The sequence below is a fragment of the Marmota flaviventris genome, chromosome 15 (genome assembly GCF_047511675.1).
Source record: "Marmota flaviventris isolate mMarFla1 chromosome 15, mMarFla1.hap1, whole genome shotgun sequence".
Classification (NCBI taxonomy): Eukaryota; Metazoa; Chordata; class Mammalia; order Rodentia; family Sciuridae; genus Marmota; species Marmota flaviventris.
The window spans coordinates 15,615,883-15,635,282 of record NC_092512.1 but is presented as its reverse complement, the minus strand read 5'-3'; the positions used below and the strand labels follow the sequence as shown (position 1 = coordinate 15,635,282).

The 19,400-nt window shown below is 38.2% G+C and overlaps 1 protein-coding gene across 2 annotated transcripts in view; it reads right to left on the bottom strand.

The window, feature by feature from the left end:
• The window catches only part of Washc5 (WASH complex subunit 5), a 58,207-nt gene that overhangs the window by 35,859 nt on the left and 2,948 nt on the right, over positions 1 to 19,400 (bottom strand). Inside the window, exons 2-9 of one of the 2 annotated variants that reach the window (XM_027949980.2) lie at positions 13,179 to 13,488; positions 12,412 to 12,557; positions 11,569 to 11,653; positions 10,863 to 10,963; positions 8,670 to 8,862; positions 6,337 to 6,489; positions 3,025 to 3,138; positions 1,430 to 1,601 (exon numbers count right to left, since the gene is read on the bottom strand). In XM_027949980.2, coding sequence (XP_027805781.2) covers positions 1,430 to 1,601; positions 3,025 to 3,138; positions 6,337 to 6,489; positions 8,670 to 8,862; positions 10,863 to 10,963; positions 11,569 to 11,653; positions 12,412 to 12,557; positions 13,179 to 13,367 — 1,153 coding nt within the window. In that variant the 5' untranslated portion in view covers positions 13,368 to 13,488. Of the gene's footprint in view, positions 1 to 1,429; positions 1,602 to 3,024; positions 3,139 to 6,336; positions 6,490 to 8,669; positions 8,863 to 10,862; positions 10,964 to 11,568; positions 11,654 to 12,411; positions 12,558 to 13,178; positions 13,489 to 19,400 lie in introns of those variants that run through there. The other variant, XM_071602131.1, reaches the window with a different exon arrangement.

Below are 19,400 nucleotides of genomic sequence, written 5' to 3'. Positions count from 1 at the left end.
CTTACTTATCTTTCTACCACTAAAGCAGAAGTTTTAAAGTCAGGGCTCACGGTCTGTTGGGGGCACTCCACAAATTTGTGAAATTCCTGAACTTGGTAACCAAACTCTGTGTGGATAGAGGGTCTCAAAGGGGACAATGGCCCAGAAAAGGCTGAGTCCCGTTTTACCTTATATAACCACTGTGGTTTAGCCAGGTCCTCAGCTAAGAGGGCCCATATATTTTTCTGTCCTTCCAAAATCATACCATTGATTCCACCATTTCTGCAATCTAGAATTTCTTTTGCCTTTTATTTCAAAATCTTATCAAGGGCTGGCCAGCTCCTGCCTCCTGTGGACAGAGCCTTTCCTGACCTCCTCTGCTCCCTTACCCCAAGCAGTCCCTACTCTGGACTCAAGCCATACCCACTGTCTCACACACTGGCTCTTATTTACTGCCGGGGACCTTGTGTCACTTTCCTTTGGCTGCTCTAACAAATTACCATGAATTTTGTAGATTAAAACAACCCAAATGTATTCTTTTACATTTCAGAGTTGAGAAATCTAAAACAGGGCCCACTGGGCTAAAATCAAGACATCAGTAGGGCTAGGCTCCTCTGGAAGAACTGGAGAAAACCAATCTTCTTGTAGTTTTCAGACTCTAAAGACTTCCTGCAGGGCTGGGGATGTGGCTCAAGCGGTAGCGCGCTCGCCTAGCATGCGTGCGGCCCGGGTTCGATCCTCAGCACCACATACAAACAAAGATGTTGTGTCTGCTGATAACTAAGAAATAAATATTAAAATTCTCTCTCTCACTCTCTCTTAAAAAAAAAAAAAAAAGACTTCCTGCAAACCCTGGCTTGTGGTCTCTTCATCTTTAAAGCCAGTGATGGCTGGTCAAGTCTTTTTCCAGGGACCACCTCTCTGTTTCTGACTCTTCTGCCTCCCTCTTGTTTATTTATGGACTCTTGTGATTACACAGGTCCACTGGGATGATTTCCTTATTTTTAGGTCAGCCGATTAGCAATCTCAATTCCCTTTGCCATGTGTTATAACACATCTACGAATTCCAGGGATTAGAACACGGACATCGCGCTGTGGGGTGCCTGGGAGGCCTTATTCTGCTTACCACAGATCTGCAGTTACTAATCTTTATATGTCTGTATCTGTTCTACACATTAGGACCACTGACAAGCTCCTTCAATGTGGGAGCTAAATGTCACCATATACCCCAGCATCCACTGGGGGTGTTTGCCTGAAGGAAGAGCTTTTCAGGTGGGCCACAGTCTTATCCAAGTTGACACAAAAATAACTAGCTTAAAAAGTAACTTGGCTCTCGTTCAAGGGCACTCCTCGCCGCTAAACAACTTTTCATCCTAAAGTGATGAAAAAAGTTTTAATTCTGAAAACTTTCATGTGGAGCAATATAAATGGCCACCCCTCTGTGCATTACCTGAGTCTGCTGTATGCAGCATCAACCATCGGATGGCAACATTGCAGTCTCTCAGACAGTTCAGAAGCCTTGGAATATTGTCCAGAACCATCTCTTCTCTTAAATAACCTTCTTTCAGAAACTGCTGTACTTGAGCATGTACTCTTTCACTGACAGTAGCATATCTACTTGCCTATGGGGGCGAGAAACAACTCAAATTACATTTTAGAAAGTTATTTATCTTAAAAATGAATCACATTCAATTAGATCATTAAAAAATAATATCCAGCCTTCCTACCTCCCTCTCTTTCTGATAATAACATTTCAATGTGAAATGAATAACATATTGATTGTATTAATAAGGCTCAAGGGCAACTGGTTTATTGGGCATTTTTGAAAAGAACACTGGGTGACTTTGGATTTAGCCTCTGCATACTCCATTTCAAATGTCAAATGGAGAACTGGACCAGGTGGCTTCTCTGATTCCTTCTATTCTCAACTTGAATGGAAAAGAAGAATAAAGACAAAAGATAAATTGCCTGTCCTATTATTGTTGATATTACTGTTGAGGCAGCGTATAGCAGATACAGTCAAAAGATGAGACTTCTATAGGCATATGAACCTTAATAAGAAAACACAACTCAGTGTACCGAAATTGAATTTTCAAATAAATAAGGCTTTTAGAAATTTGGTCATTTTGTTTTACTAAATCAAGAAACAAATGTTAAACATTATTAAACTAGCCAAGTTAGTTTAAAACTATCAAGAAACTTCTTAAAATAATACCAGTGGAAAAAATGCAATTTTGGAAAGGAGCTTTAGTCATGAAAAATTAAAGCTCTGATGTCAGGAATTATGGAAATGCCACTTTCTCTGATAGATTTCTAGGATATATGCCAACTGAAATCATTTTGTACATTACTTATGGAATTCAATTTATTTGAATAAAACATGACAAAGTTTTTAGAATATTATTTTTTATACACTGGAAACTCAATAACATAGACAGCCTGGTTGGGAATATAGTCATTCAGAAGTATCAAATATACACCTTAATATTATTTTCATCTCTGCATTGACTCAAATATTTCCTTCTGCCTAGTGCTTTTATCAAAGAGACAGGATATAGCCACTAAACTTAAAAAATGAAAGTCTTCAGTCTTATTGCTTAAATAAGCTAATTAGTACCTCATAAATGATGACCACTGTAAAGTATAGTGACATAGTATTATCTACATTCAATTACCATCTTTGGCATTGACCCTACTAATAAAAAAACTTTAATCCCAGCCACTGGTGAAACTAGCTATGTCTACAGGACCTGATCTTTAAGCAAGACTAAACTGTCAGTTGGAGCCTTATATTTCAGTGATTCATCTTAGGGTACTCAACCTTTCTGAGGACCGAAGTCTACAATTTACTATACCACATAAGTTAAAAACATATAATTATTTTATCTTATTCTAAAATGCAAATTTTACTTTCCATTAGTCATGTACTAAAATGTCTATGTGGACATTTTTAAAATGCCCTGGGAAATCTACTTAGCTCATTTCCTCCTTCATAAACCAGCTTAGCAGTTCCGAGGAGATTCTCCCTAATTAGCCAAAACCTACCTGTTCTTTGACGTTTGAAAGGTCCAGGGTATTGTTTAAAGCTGTTTTTGCAGCTTTGTAAGGTTCCCAAGCATCTCCTAGGTTAACTGTGATTCCCATGTAAATACTAATTACCTGAAAGAGGAGATATTCATTCAGTATTTGTTCAATATCTGTTCACTTCCAGGCAAGGGGTTGGGAAAATATGAAGTTGCATAAAACACTGTTTTCTCTTTCTAGTTTGAATTCACATCAATGAAAACCCAAGATTTTCCATATACACAAGTAAGGAAACTTCCTTATGAGCATTTTGGAACAAGAGTGACAAGGTTGCTACATATGAAAAAATAACAACTGTTGAGAGCCACAGCTGAAGGGGCCCCAGCAAACTTCCAGCTGCCAGCTGCTGATTGGCTCACAGCGGCCCCAGCAAACTTCCAGCTGCTAGCTGATTGGCTCCTCTGCGGTGATGCTCATTTGGCTTGGTGTATGCTCCTCCTTTCTGCTTGTGATGGTCGTTCAGCTAAAATCTGGGGGCCAACAGAGGTGAGGCAAAGAACCTCACCCCCCCGCTGGTACAAAGACCTATTCACAGGTGTGGCTGTATGCTGGACCGGTAGTCAATGACGGGTAAGATCCAATTGCAATGGTACCAACCTAAGACAGGAGGCTGACGCCTTAAGGTCAGTTCGTCTGATGACGGGTAAGGACCATATGTAGTATTGGACAACCTAAGGCAGGCATGGTCCCTAAGCCACATGCTTGTTGTTTAAACAGAGAGGGGGAGATGTTGAGAGCCACAGCCGAAGGGGCCCCAGCAAACTTCCAGCTGCCGGCTGATGATTGGCTCACAGTGGCCCCAGCAAACTTCCAGCTGCCAGCTGATGATTGGCTCACAGCAGCCCCAGCAAACTTCCAGCTGCTAGCTGATTGGCTCCTCTGCAGTGATGCTCATTGGGCTGTTTCCCTGCCCTTTCAGACCACTAAGCTGCTCATTGGGAGACTCTTTTGGCTCTGCCCACACGACCCAGCCAATCAGCCTCAAGAGCAGGAGGAGTGTGTGGGGGGGTTTGAGAGGCTTGTGGGAAGCCGGTGGTGGCAGTTGGGCTCTGAGGGAATTCCTGAAGAGCTCATGTGGTGTATCCTGTGTGTTCTAAAAATAAAGTTCATTTCTGCTTGATAAGTGGCTCGTGAATTGTGCCCAGCCAGACTATGGCAAACAACAAAAAAGTTTCCGTTCAAACTGCTGTGTGTTAGATTCCTACAGGGAAAAGAAAAAGGGGTGCACTAGGGAGGGGACACAAAACAATGACTTTGACTACAGTAGGTTTCCCAAACATTTCTATCCCTTATGCTCATGAAAATTGTTGAGGATTCCTAGAAGTTTTAAAAAAAATCCTATGGATATTTATCATATTCAAACTGAGAAATTTAAAAGCATTTATCAATTATTTTAAAATAATAACAAATTTTAAAATAATAATGAATCCTGGGGGTTGTCTTTTTTCTGTGTGTATGTGGGGGGGCAGTTGATTGGTGGTGAGATTTGATCACCAACTCTATTTCTTTAATATTGGTCTATTCATATTTCCTTTCCCTTCTTGAGTCAAATTCAAATAATAAATTATCCATTTATTCTACATTTTCAAATGTATTAATAAAATTGTTCACAGATTTTCTTACAATTAAAAAAAATCTTAAAAAAAATTAAAAAAAAATCTTTATCGTTCCTTAGGTTTTCTTTTCCAAACTTAACATTTAACATTGCATTTTTGCACTCTCATCAGTTTTGGTAAATATCTATTTTATAGCTCTTCAAAAAACTAGCTTTGATTGTGTTGGTTTCCTCCTTTCCTTTTTCTCTAACTCAAAAAATGTCTGCTCACATATTTATTGGGCAATGCTAAATATTTTTTATGTTTCTCTTTTAACACAAGAGTTATTTGGGTGTGTACTTTCCTCCAAACATTTAAAAATCTCTTTTTAATGCTGATTTCTAATTTAGTCACACCATAGGATAAAAATACAGGCGATCAAAAACCTTTTTCGTTTTTAACTTTGTTGACTTTCCTCATGATATATATCCAATTTTCACATATGTGTCCTTTTCAATATATATAGAACATTCAGTACATAGATTTGGGAAAACAAAATTATATAATAAGAGATGTACTGAAATTTTCCACCATAATTATGATTTTGTCCATTTTTTCTTATGAATCCATGAGTTTTTGCTTTATATATTTTGAGTATGTTATTGACTGTATATAAATTCATGACTGTTAATTCACCTCAATGGATCATTCCTTTTAATATTATAAATGATACTTTAGAAATCTGTGTTCATGTTTTTCTTTAACATTTTCTTTTGTATGATATTTTCTCATTAATTTTTTTATTGGTTGATATTTGCCTGGAATATCTTTTTTTTAACCCTGGATGTCAGGTGTTTGTGGCAGAGTGTTTTTTTAGGTGTGTATATAACAGGTAACATATAACTGGACTTTGACCTTCCTTAATACTAAATATGCTTATAATTATAGTATGATCAAAACTTCTTTGTTAAGCTTAGGAACATGAAGCAATACTACCAGTTTTTCTCTTGGTTATTCAATTCTGAGCTCGTAAGTATAATTCATGGGTGGATAGGAACCATCACCTCCTAATTATAGGTTCTTTTTATATTGTCAGGAAATTAAAGGTTTCTAATGACAGATAGTATGATTCAGTAATAAGAAGTGAAATAAATCTGCTACCTGAGAATATAATTCAACTCACTGCACTTTGATAAAACCTCTTTGTGCAGGAAAAACATTTTGTATTAATTAGGTATGTTAAGTCAGTTTCATTCCTTTAAGAGTTAATATTGTTCAGTGACATGTTTATGCAGTAATGTAAATATTAATATCTTAATAATTCCACTACAGTCATCTTGTAAATAAAACTTATTATAAAAGTGAAATTCTTATTCAAAAAACAACCAATTAGATACTAATTTTACTAGCTTAGATCCATAAAATAGAAAAAAAATTTTTAAATCCTCATGTAACTTAGTTGCACTCTCAGTAGCTACAGCAAGACACATTTTTAACACATCATTTTGCCTTGAGAGTATCCATTTAAAGAAAATACTAATGGGTTTGTTAGGAAATTTTACTGATTGATTTAGTCCTTTACGGTATGATTTATTACATTTTCAACATTCTTAAAGTAGTTATGTCCCATTATTTACAACATACTGACCTCTGAGTTCAAGGCCAAAAGACTAGAAAGTTGGTTCTGCAACAAATTTGCCAGAGAGAGAGAGAGAGAAAGAAAATCAGTAATACTTGCCCAATTATCTGGAAAGTATTTATCCACGATCTCTCTCATTTTTGCTTGATGGGTGTGAAGAATGGAAGGGTCAAAGTAGAGAATCACATACAGCATGGCGGCTTGATTTGCCAGCGCAGTGCTGCGATGTTCTGGCAAGGGATATGCTGAGACCTGTAATGCAAGCCCCAGAGGGAAGTGTTGGTGACATCTGAAGGTACTCATGCTTGAACTCAATTATCTGTTCTGGGAATCAACAGTGTTCCAAAAGCCCATCTTTCAAGATCATGGGCACACTGGAAGCAATTCTCAGGTTGTATCCAGGGTCTTCCTTCTTATCTATAACCCCATAATACTCTGTTCCTTTCAACCCTTGACTCTGCTATTATTCTATGTAATTTCCTAAAAAAAAAAAAAAAAAAAAGTCCTAACCTGGCATCGCCACAAGCTGTCCATGTCTGTGTCTTTTCCAGCAGAGACAATCCTTAAAACTGACAGACTCTGTTGCTATTTTATTACTCCCTGATCTGCAACTCACTGAAACTTGGCCTCTACCATTAATCATGCCAATGAATTTCCTAGTCCAATTCAATGGCTGCCTTTTAGAATTCTCACTTTAAATCTTGAAGGGTGGAATTCTCTCCTTTGGTTTTCTAGATACAACTGGAAAATTGTATTTTTTTAGATATCACCCCATCTCAAGGTGATTCGCTCAGCCCTTTTTTTCAGCCTTTTAAAAGCTGAAGTTCCCCAGAGACCCTCCCCTCAAGTATTAGGAAGCTTTGGCTGCAGAGAGCACCTATCATTTTGAGTTGCACAAGCAGAAAGGGGACACATTATCATAGACACAGCCATGCTGTATGGATCCTGTGGGCAGGAATGTGGTCAGGCCACAGGAAGAGCATTTACAATGTCTTCACTCTTTTTCTCCTTGATGTGTCTGCTCAACTTTCTCCTCTCCAGACTGTTCTTCACATACTTGGCTGGATGAGGCTGCCCTCAAACTCCAAACTTTGCACAGTGCTTATTTTTAGTGAAATATTTAAACCCTCAGGCAGAGACTTTTTCAGGTCCAATTTCAAATTACTAGGAGACAGAGAATTGGCTCCATGAGCCATGAGCAGAGATGGGGGACATACACGACAGAGAGGGGTAACACAGAGCACAGCCCTGTGTTAACGAGCGTCACAGGGAAGGAAAAAATTGAAACATGTTTCCATAAGACACAGACAAAACGAACCAAGAAGGAGGCAGAGGTATAACGAGCGACTGATGTACAGAGGCAAACAGCACAGGCTTCAGGTTCAATTCACACAGACCTGAAAGCAAATGTGCCTGTTCTCTAGTCACGTGACTTTGTGAAATATGATTTAAGCTCTCCAAGGCTTACTTTTCTCAGGAGGCACATGGGGATGATGCATCATCTACTTTGTAGGACCGTGAAAAATAATGAAAATGAATGTGAAAAAACTTCCTATGAAGCTGGTTTAGATTGACTTCTTAGTGAATATCCTTAAATATTAGGAAGGCCTGGCATCTGTGGGCATCCTCTAATTTTAAGTTGTCTGGAGAAGAAAATAATCTTATTTAGACTTAACATATTGATACAAAAACTAACAGGCTACCTAAAGGACCCTTGAAAGCAGGTTTGTATAGGTGATATCCAGTCATCCTAGGTCCAGCTCTACTCCTTTCCAGTAGTAAAAATATATAATTCATTGTTCTTCAGAACAATGGAGGCAAATGGTAACTTTCTTTGGTATTCATTTAAGTAATGAGTCATATACCCCCTGGCAAGGACAGCTGAGAGAACTTTCAAACCAAAGGATCTTTCCAGCCCTGCTCAGGCTGCAAACTTTGCCTGGACTCCCATCACCCTCCCCTAAGACACCTGCTGTAGTCTTGCTGTCACTGTTCCATGCACCAGTGGCACCTTGTGCTTCCCCTAAGACAATACTCAACTTGCTTCACTGTAATTCCTTCCTTGGGAACCTTTCCCCCTAAGTTACTTTCTTGTTATGGGTAGGGCCCATGGCCTGTCTTCTTCAGTGACACATCCCGAGCACCCAGCACATGAATGGGCATGAACCACGTAAAATTTCTTGAATGAGTGACTGAAAGAATAAATCTTCTTTCCAATTGCTCAGATCCCATCTTCTCCCTGAAATTTCTGCTTCTCCCAGAATTAACATCCTTCCTTCCTCTATCCTACAGCCTAGCTTAAAATGTGTTAAGAAATCATTTCTAGATGCTGTTTTACTCTTTTTGAAAAGAAGGAAGGAAAGGATTAACTGAGGAAGAAAGTGAATTCAGTCTTTTTAAACTATTAAGGTCCTACTAGACTTAATTCCCACCTGATTGTAAATATCGTCTGATCTCAGCCGGCCAATGACCATGCTGATGAAGGCTTCATTGATAGGCACTCTCTGGAAATAGCTCTCGGGATAGTTGGGTGGCCTTTTGGCTCCTGGTTGGCTGGAATAACCTGTACTTCGCAGCAGCTTACAAATATCATCCATATTTGAATCAGCAGAAGATCGGGCCGCACTGTCACATTTACAACGGGAAATAAAACCACACACGTTAGAAACTCGCATGTCCCCAAGTCTGTAAGTATTAGTCCTAAGTAAAGTCAACAATTTCTTTCCTAAAATCCTTGAGGCTGGATTTATTTCAGAATACAGTATTTTTTCAAATATATGAAAATCATATGATTTGATCATATGCCATACAACACTGCAGCAGGATTCAAGTTGACATACCACAATTGACACATGTTTAATAGTTCTGGAATAAAATTTATAAAAATTCACAAAATCAAGATTAGTGAAACTGCCTCATCTCTGTTCTGAGTAGGTTCTGACTCTAAACAATTTCAGGTCAGATCAGCTTTGGCTGCCAAATGTGTTACTGTGTGTCTGTACATTCATATATGTAGATTTCTTCAGAGCTCTTTGATTTTCAGAATTATCGATGAAGAACATGAAACCAAACTAACATTATACAAATCAAAAACATTTTTTAATTATTTCAATTTAAAGTGGTATATATTTTAACTGGCTTTTCTTGGCATGCTGATCTCTTGACAGGGATTAATAAAAATACCTGAAATTTTCAGGGTAGAAGAGTGAACTCTAAAAGAAGTGAGCTAGACTCAAAGAATCTTGGACTTGAGCTGACCTGCTCTTTGTTGGAAGTACCTCTTTCACAACACTGACCTGCAATCGCTCAGGGTGTCTTCAAAAATGGGCACTCATGTTCTAATGAACTAGCTGTGCTGCCTACAGGAACAATGTCTGTTTTCAAAGCTGGGCTTGTTAAACAGGCATTTTTTTCTTCTCCTTTACATTACAAATTGCTTTCACTTTTCTAGGTACTTTCAGAAATGTAGGCAAGGTTATTCAAGTTTCATTTTTAAAAACATGGATATTACAACAGCTTATGATCAAACCAATGTGAATGAATGACACACACTGGTAGATACTTCCTTCAGATACCAAAAAAGCTGAAAAGAAGCAGATGAGGTGAGAAGCCTCAGATGAATTTATAGCTAAGAAGACAATATTACAGAAAATATAATGTCTTGGGGCTGGGATTGTGGCTCGGTGGTAGAGTCCTCGCCTAGCACAGGCAGGACCCGGGATCGATCTTCAGCACCACATAAAAATAAAAAAGGCATTGTGTTGTGTTCATCTACACCTAAAAAGTAAATATTTAAAAAAAAAAAAAAAGAAAATATAATGTCTTGAATAATCTCCTTTCTGTTCTGTTTCTCTTGCTCTTTTTATTTTGTCCTAATTTGTAAGTTTGAAAATGTTAATTTTATTCCTCATTTATTTAGCCCAAGTTCTTAAATGATTTCTGGTTACTGACTATTTCTTTCCTGAATCTATTTCGTGCATGGACCTTGTGTCTACTTTCTGACTTATTCATTGAACTGTACTCTGGATAATGAAAATAAAAAGTTGGTGAGGGGCCTTCTGTTTTCAAGACTCTACTTCCCGAAGACTCACAGTTCTGAACAGACACACATAACACAAGATCCTGGATGAGCACTGCATGTTGTTTTTGTGTCTATGTATATATGGGTGAGAATTCAGTTTCAACCTGATCTTGAATGATAACTTTTCAGTCACTGACTTGAAAAATGACAACAGAAAATTCATTTGTTTATGTCTGCTGAGAAGACATATTTGAAAACTTAGTAAATACAGAAAAAATAGTCTGTAAGACTTCCATAGTTCTTTGAAACCTATCCTTGAGATAGACAATTCAGAATTCAGATTCCTTTTTTAAAAAATTGAGTTACTATGATAGACATGATAATCTTTTTATTTCTAATAATCTATAGTACTATTTTTTTATATATACAAGTTATTTGATGCATAATCATTTACTATGATGTAAAATGTTAAGTAACTGCTATATTCCTACATATGTTTTACATTCTATACCACATTGCCACTGTTCCCAGTAGTGTTATGAACACATACACCACATTTCACCAGTAATGGGGTTTGGGGTGTGCAAGCTTAGCCCAGGGATACCTGTATCGATAGTAAGAAACTAGCATTCTCTCTCTGACTTCTCCTTCAATCTTTTGGTCGATGACCAGCAGCATAACTCCATATAAGTACAGGGCTTCACACTATGAAGAGAAAAGATAGTGGACAACTCGCAGGAGTATTCATTTGTAAGGAGCAAAGATGACAATGGTGAAAAAGACAGCTTTGGTTTAATTGGTCCTTTATACTTCAAGGAAAATATAAGTTTTCTGCAAAGGGTTCTCACCTTCCATGCAGAATGGGCTTTGAGAATTTACTCAAAACAAATTTTAATTCATAGTGATTATCTTTCCATTGGCTTATTTTTTTAGATTTTGCTTGGGATACCAAAGTGAAATCCCAATACTCTGATACCTCTTCATCATAAAGTCATTCACATATTTAATAACATTTTTTAATTGGTTAGTATGTACTAGGTATCAGACTAGATGTCTGGGATGCAAAAGGTAAAGAAGATTCTTTCTAAGGAAGTTCATAACCTCCACATTATAATTGAATCCTTTATTCATTTATAATTTTATTCACTGTCTATGTTCTAAACTCATGTGTGAACTTGCTAGCTAAAAGATAATTATCAGGTTATTGGCTTCTTTTTAAAGAATGACATTTTATATGTGTTTGCGATTTATAGGGGAAGTAAAGAGTTTCTGTTCTTGCATTTCTACTTTATGTGTTCAGAATTACTTACTAGAAGTTGTTTTCCATCTTCATTGAGAAGCACAGTTTCTAAGGTTTGCTGAATATAAACACCTTCATTGAGATCATCTAGATATCTAGAAAAGAAAACCCAGAGCAACTTATTCATGTACAATAGAAACTTCAACATCTTTGAAGAAGGAAAGATTTTTTAAAAATAAGGCAGGGAATCAGACATTCTGGCTTTAACTAGTTTGTGGCCCTTCATGCTCTTAAGAACCTTAGTGTCTTATGATCTGTGATAATTCAGTGATTTAGGGCCACAAGTTGCTATTTATGGTTGTAAATGTCACACAAAAGGAATATTCCTTAGTCCTGATCATGAATTATAAGTATCTTAGGTGTACACAGGAACATTGAAAAGTTGTTTAAAGGTTAATGAATAATAAACTCTCAAGAATTATAGAGAGTCAGAAAGTGAACTTACAAAATAAGCAAGTTCACCCCTTTTCACTTCTATATAATATGCTAGAGTATGATGAAAAATCTAGAGGGCTGAAAGCTGTATGACTTGGTATAACCAAGTTTATGATACTCCCAAGAGCAGGATATTATAATAAAACCTGGGCCCTGTCAGGCCAGAGTGAGATGGAAGAGCTGACCAGAGCGTGAGAAAGCTCAGGGAGGAGACAAGGGGCTTGGTGTGTGCTTTGGGGGGATCTATAATAGTTTCAAGTCTTAGGAGAAGCCCAGGGTCCCGGGAAGGAAAAGAATACATATGGCATAAATGAGTAAATTTTACAGTAACTCAGAAAAACGTACATATTCTACTGGGTCCCTTCTCCCTCTCACCTATTTATTACCAGAATGAGCTATTTACTAAAGCAATCAATACCTGTTTAAGTCTACAATATATTTATGTACACTTTGAAATGCTAAATAAAATCTGGTCACAATTTCTATGTTGTTTTCCCGAAATTCTTCATCTAAATCCTGGAGCTCCGGCTTAGCTTCCAATTTGCTTTCACATAACTCAGGACCCTAAGGAAAAATAAAATCCAAAACACAGAGACATTTATGTGAAATACCAATGAAAGTGTCCTTGTTGGTAACAATCTCTAAACAGTATTTTAAAAATTTGTTCCTCTCTTCTTTTTTTTTTAATATTTAGTTTTTAGTTTTAGGTGGACATAATATCTTTATTTTATTTTTATGTGGTGCTGAGGATCGAACCCAGTGCCTCATGCATGCTAGGTGAGCGCTCCAACACTGAGTCACAACCCCAGCCCTGTTCCTTTCTTCTTACCTATCAAAAATTTAAAGCAGAGCAAAAGAAAGTAATGAGGACAACAGAAGCCTAGATACAAATCCCTTTGAAAGAAATGAACTTGAATTGCAACCAAGATTAGCATGCTTTTAAGTGTGAGTACTTCAAAGTGAAATACATTATGCCAAAATTATCTTTTAAAATTTTATTATATTGCTTTCTACACAATGCCTGCATCTTATTTTCAAGTTGAAAGATAATATTAACTTTGGTTCAAAAGTTGTCCTCTTTGACTCTTTCTCTATAGTTCCCCGACCTCTTAAGAATGGTTCCCAAAGAAAAGCATGCTTTTAGAGAAAAGACAGCAATACAGATGCAATAGAAAGAGAGAGCACCTTAAAATAGCTGAAATCGAATATAATATCTCCATATTTCTGTTGGTCAGCTCGGTCTTTTAACCTGAACACAGCAGGAATAAACTCGGACAGCCTCAGCAGCTCAGCGATAATGGCATTGCCACAGGAAACGATCCTCAGGATTGCTTGGCCACAGAGGTTGTTCTCAGCCAGGAAGTCCAGCATCATGAGGGTGACTAGCTAGCCCAAACCTGGACAGCAGGATGAGTAAACTGGCTTCAGAGCTAGGGTCTGTAGAGCATCAGATGAAACCAGGTTTGCAGACTGACTGGTTGCTCCATTAAAGAACCTGTATCCAAAAAAGTAAAGTGAGCTAAATCTCTATTTTTTAAGGAAGCATGTGTGTAGGCTTTTGAAACACATACATAATATTTTTCTTTCAAATTCCATAAAAATATAACAGATAATGAATTCTTGATATGGGGGGAAGGGCATTATCCTCTATCTTTCATGTTTGCTGTGTGGACTGATTTTGCTAAGTTAACACTCTAGGCCTCTTTCCCAGATCTTTATTTATTTCTCATGAGAAAAGATAGGATATAGTTCATCAACTCATCTCTGGGCAAGAAGGAGTCATGGACATTTGTGATTCCAATGCACTCTAACTGCATGAGTTATTGCCCATGGTTTCATATTTTAGCAAATAACTGCAAATACTATAAATAGAGCTCTGGACATCATTTTGAGGAATTTTCCCAGTGGAATTATAAGATTGGGTATAAACGGGTCCAAGATTCCTTTTAAAATTACAAACGCCAGATTCTACAAAATCTTGTGATAATTGATAAATGCTACATCAAACTGGTCCAAAAGTTTCATATGATGCAGCGCTTAGGCGTCTGGCACTGCTAGCTGAATCAATTACTCATTTCTTTTGTATTCCAATGCATGTCTCAGGCTGGTTAGATCATACTTGCATACTAAATACTGCAGTTTTATCAACAGACCATTCTTCTGAAAGTTCCTGAAGGCTAGGATCAATTTCCTCTACCCAACTGCTCCATGCTAAGTACTTCTTTGCCTGGGTGGAGATGAAGATGTTTAAGCACATCACCTTCCAGTAAAGAGGTTCTCAAGACCAGCTGTATAACAGAATCATCTAGACCTTAGAGTCTCTGCCAATTAGGTTATAGGCTGCCCTAAGCATCTGTTTTTTTAAAGAAGCTCCTCAGATGATTGTGATGTGAAGTCAGTATCATAAAAGGAATGGAGGGTGGCTGGAACTTGTGCAAAACTGAAGCAAATAAATAGGAAGTGAACAATATTTATCTCAGCATGGCAAGTGCATAAATCACCATAGAAGGGTTTTAAGAAGTGGTTTTTGCTCCTTTTAGCTCTTGAAATACAGTTGGGAAGACAAACCCAGAGGGGGGAAAAATCAGAGCTACAGTGCATAGCCAAGGTAAAGAACAGATAGTCACCTGTCAGTACAGGGCTTTACTAGTAGTCTTCGGTTGGGAAAGGTATTCTGCTTGCATTGGGTGATCTAGTAAAGTGGCATCTCCTAGGATGCAAGTGCAAGAAGGAAATCCAGAAGCTAAAAGACATATTTCAGCAGATAACAGTTAAAAACTTTTGTATGACAAATGCTTTGGAAGACAGAGGTGAAATGCAGAGGGCAGACAGGATTGATTTCTGAAACATGCAAAGGGATCTCACAAGCTGATAAGGCAGAGCTAACAGCACAACAGTAAAATGGAGAGGAGTACAAAGGGGTAATTCACAAAGAGTAATCCACATGACAACTCATGAAAAACTCTTTAATTCACCAGGAGTGAAGGAACCATGAATTAAAGCAAGTGCCCCTAAATCATTTTACTTATATTAGATTGGCACTAGTTAAAATAGTAATATTTCTCTGGGTAGGGATTAGAGATGTACATTATTGATGAAATGTGAATTGTTAGTCTTTCTGTGAAATGAACCAGCAACATTTACTGAAGTTAAAGATGCACATTCTTCTAATCTAGTGATCTCGCGCTTAGAATTCTACCCTCTGGAAATATAAACACCAACACATAAGGATATAGGTCCAAAGATGCTTCTTGAAGCACCACCAGCATTTGGAGACAAAGTAAATAACTATTATAAGAAAATGTAATTAAAGCAGCCCTTAGCAAGAAGGAATTAGAGCTCTATTAGTTGACATGGAGGATTTCTGAGAGCTGTTTTATTGAATGGAAAAAGTAAGTTGCAGAAACAGTAATAGGATGCTCCCACTTTATAAAACAAGTAAGATTTAAAAGCCCTATATCTGCCATTACAAACAGAGAAAACATACAAGAAAGAGTTGATGGAGGGGAAGCAGGGAAAGAAGGACAGTAGTAGCCAAATAAAAATAAAAATAAATAAAAAAGACTTCACTGGGAGGGGCGGGGGGGGGGGGGCAACAATCATCCAACAAAAAGCCATTATGAACACATCAAAATCTGAGCATCTCATGGCTGCCCAGGTTGTATTTTCGAAGCATCTTCTGTATCACAGAGACAAGTCAACAAAACTGCTGATATCTCTTTTCTTAGTGTCCTCCCATAACCAATGTGCAGAGAGCAGGGGTGAAAGAGATGACAGAGGGATGGCCCAGGGACAACAAGAGAACAAAGTGAGAAGGACAAAAGCTAAATAATTCCTTGCACTCTAAGAGGTTTCAGAAAATTCTGGGAGTAGGTAATTTTATCAGTCTATTTCTTATTCTCTTCTCCCAGATGCAGGCACCCTCCTTATGCAGGCTTGTGTGCTTGGCCCTCCAAGGTCATTTTTCTTAGTGCCGAGGGTTAGAAAAGCAACCTGATCACGTTACTGTGGTAATTAGTTTTCTAGATATGGCTACCAACAAGTCCTTGCTATCTAGTTAGTCATGCTGTTCCCCGGGAGGGTGGGCCTCATTCCCCTTCCGTTTGAATCTGAGCTTGTATGTTAATCTGCTAGGTCTGCCATAACAAAACACCACAGGCTGGGTGGCTGAAACTATTTTATAAACATCTATTTTCGCACAATTCTGGAGATTAAAAGTCCAAGATCAAGGCTTGGCAATGTCCTTTTGTTCTCTGGGAGCTCTGAGCTATCTTGCTGGCGAGATCACAGGTAGTGTTACAGCGGACAGGCTGTGCCAGAGGGAGAGGCCTGGCATTTGATGAAGGAGACTCAACGAAGCCAGCCCACAGTGAACACAGGTGTCTCCAAGTGGCCCTGGCTGAACTGTTCCAATCTGCCCACCTCTTTGGGCCTTCCTAGTAAAGGTGCTGGACATGTAAGGAAGAGACCATTTTGGAAATTCCTGTCAAGCCAGTCCTCTGTGCCTTGTCCAAATTCCTAATCCACAGGATCATGATACATTTTTTAAAAAAATGGTTGTTGTTTTCAGCAAATAAGTAGCATGATAATAAACATGATGGAGCTGAGGTTGTTACTGTGGTACTTGATTTTCCGTAATGCTATGGGATATTGTTCCTGCCTTTGTGTAACAATGGCAATACAGATACTTTCATACTGTTTACGCTGATTATGACATCTTCCCTACAGGAATTGTGCCACTTGTTTTACTTTCCAGAAAAGACAACAGTGCCTGAAAACTGATAGAAATAGGTGAGGAAGCAATTGTTAAAAATGCTCATGTCAAGTATAGGAGGTCCTTGTTATCAAGGGCTGTCCATATTGAGGAATGCTACAGAGAAACTAAAGTAAAGAAAAAGGTTTCATAAGAAGCAGTGGAAAAGGTTTTGATTGTGAATATATCTTGAAATGATACAATTAAAACTCAGGAGAGTTTTTGAATTTTAATTTTTTTGTGATGCTGAAGATCAAACTTGTGAAGGTTTTATGCTTCACAAAATTTAGGGCAGGGAGGCAGCTCAGTGGTAGAGCACTGTTTGCCATGAGCAAAGCCCTGGGTTGTTCAATCCCTAGCACCCACACAAAAACAAAAACCAACAGAATTTAGCACTGCAATGACTAGGCAATGATTTAATGGACAAGAATGAATCAAAGTGGATTGCACCAAACTGTGATTTTGACAGTATAATATCTTGTACTTCACAGCTGACTTTCAGAGCCCGATCTTAATCTGTAAGTTCTATCATCTCAGATATGGAACACTTAACAAAAACTTAAATCGAGCAACAAATACACCACTTATCATGTGTTTTTAGAGTTCTATTCTTCTGAGAAAAGTAATAGGTGAACCATTAGAACATTTGAAAACACACACACACAAATATGCACTTCATACATGTATACGAAAATAAATGAAGGATATATAAGCTCAAGATCATAATTTTCAATCTATTTTTCAACCAGTGTCCATTTTGTTGAAATACTTGTAGAACTGAAGACTTGGAACTTGATGGGTTAAAAATGGCAATTTTTGTGAACAGTTTTCAAGGTGCACTTCATTTCACCAATGACCGCTTCTCCCAGTTCCTTTTCTAATCCTCATCTTCTGAGGCAACCTGTACTGAGGCAACCTTTGTTGCCCTTCTCCCATGTTAATTTAGCTGAGTCGTCATCTGTCAACTTCCAGGAAGCCCTCAGCACTTTTCAGTTTCAGGAAAGTCTGTGTCTTTCCCAACATTTATCTTTCGCTTTGCCATGATACTGTGCTGTGTCAAAACAAACACTGTATTTAGGAAGATTGACCAAAATAAGAATTCAACTGCATAGAGACTTTTGGACTTTTTGAACTTTTGAGCTACTTACTTTGTAAGTAGTCAGTTCATTAAAATGTTGTCAATGACAACTTCTACGTTCATATGTGATCATATGAATGATAAAATAGGTAAAATATGTAAAAAGAGGGGGAATCCTCTATATACACAATCAGGACGTGGAAAGACTGTTGACAGTGCAGGGCAGGGCTTCCTCTGCAGCCACAGCAAAACTGTTCCTTGGAGCTTCTCACATGAATTTCAAGTTCATTCCCATTGTGAGCTACCTATGACCTGGAACTGGGTGTGTAATCCTTAGAGGTTTTCTTTTTAACTTTCACAAGTCTCTATGTTGGTTCAACATTTGGAAATGTCTTATCTTCCTGGGATGTTATGGCAACAACATTAACAGCATTTCCCATCAGCCTTCTTTTATTCTATGGAGGACAAAGGGGTCAGATTCTGACTTTTCTATCTCCCTTGAAACCAGCAGTAGATGTGTAGTCCAATTTTGACCCAGGAGATTTAAGTCTATGGTGGGGAGTCCAGGAAATAATTTTTACCTCCTGTGACAAAGGGAAGGGGATGTGAAGAAAGATCTCTCTTGGTACTAGTTATTCTCTTGCTTCTTGCCATTGATGTGGTCTGATGACCATATGATTCCTGGAGCTGCAGTAGCTGAGACCAAGAGGTGACAAGCCTAAGGGGAAAAAGCTCAGAACCTGCAGACTGTGGTGTGGAAGGACAGAATCTTAGTTTTTGTTGATGTTGCTGAACTGCTGGTTAACTGTTAAATTACACATCTGTACATATCTGTAATCCTTATTCAATGTATTGCTTTGTGGTTTACCCACTGTTCATTGGGTTATCTGGTGAAAGCATTCTTAGTGATACAAATCATTCATTCAACAAATATTTACCCAGTAAAGACTATGGGCCAAGCACTGCTTCAGGATCTGAGGCTATACCAGTGAAAACAAAACTAAGTCCCTGTTGTCATGATGCTAACATACTCATGGCAGTGGGAAAGAGAAAACAAATAACTGGATATCAGGCTGTGATAACAGCTGTGAAGAAAGGCATGGTAACAGGACAGAGCAAGGGTTAGTTTACATGGAGAGTTCGGGAAGGCCTCTCTGACAGGATGATATCTGAGCAGATATCAGGAGGAGAGTAAGCAGTGAGGGTGTTTGGGTATGACCCACAGCTTCTAAGTTGGTCCCTGAAGACCTGCCCCCTGGTACTCATGTGCTAGGTAAGTCACCCTTGCATGTGGGCTGATTTACTCACTCCTTTCTAAAGAACAGATGATAGCAGGGAAAGATACCATCTCTGAGATTAGAAAAGAGTGAGTTCTGGTTTGAGTACCCTAATATTATTATTATTATTATCAATTTTTAAGATAGAGTCTCCCTATGTTGCCCAGGATGGCCTTGAACTTGTGGGCTCAAGGTATCATCCTGTCTCCATCTTTTGAGTAGCTGAGACAGGCATGTGTCACCATGTCTGGTGTGGGTATCCTCTCTAGCTTGCTAGTTCTGGGGAAGCAAGTGGTTGC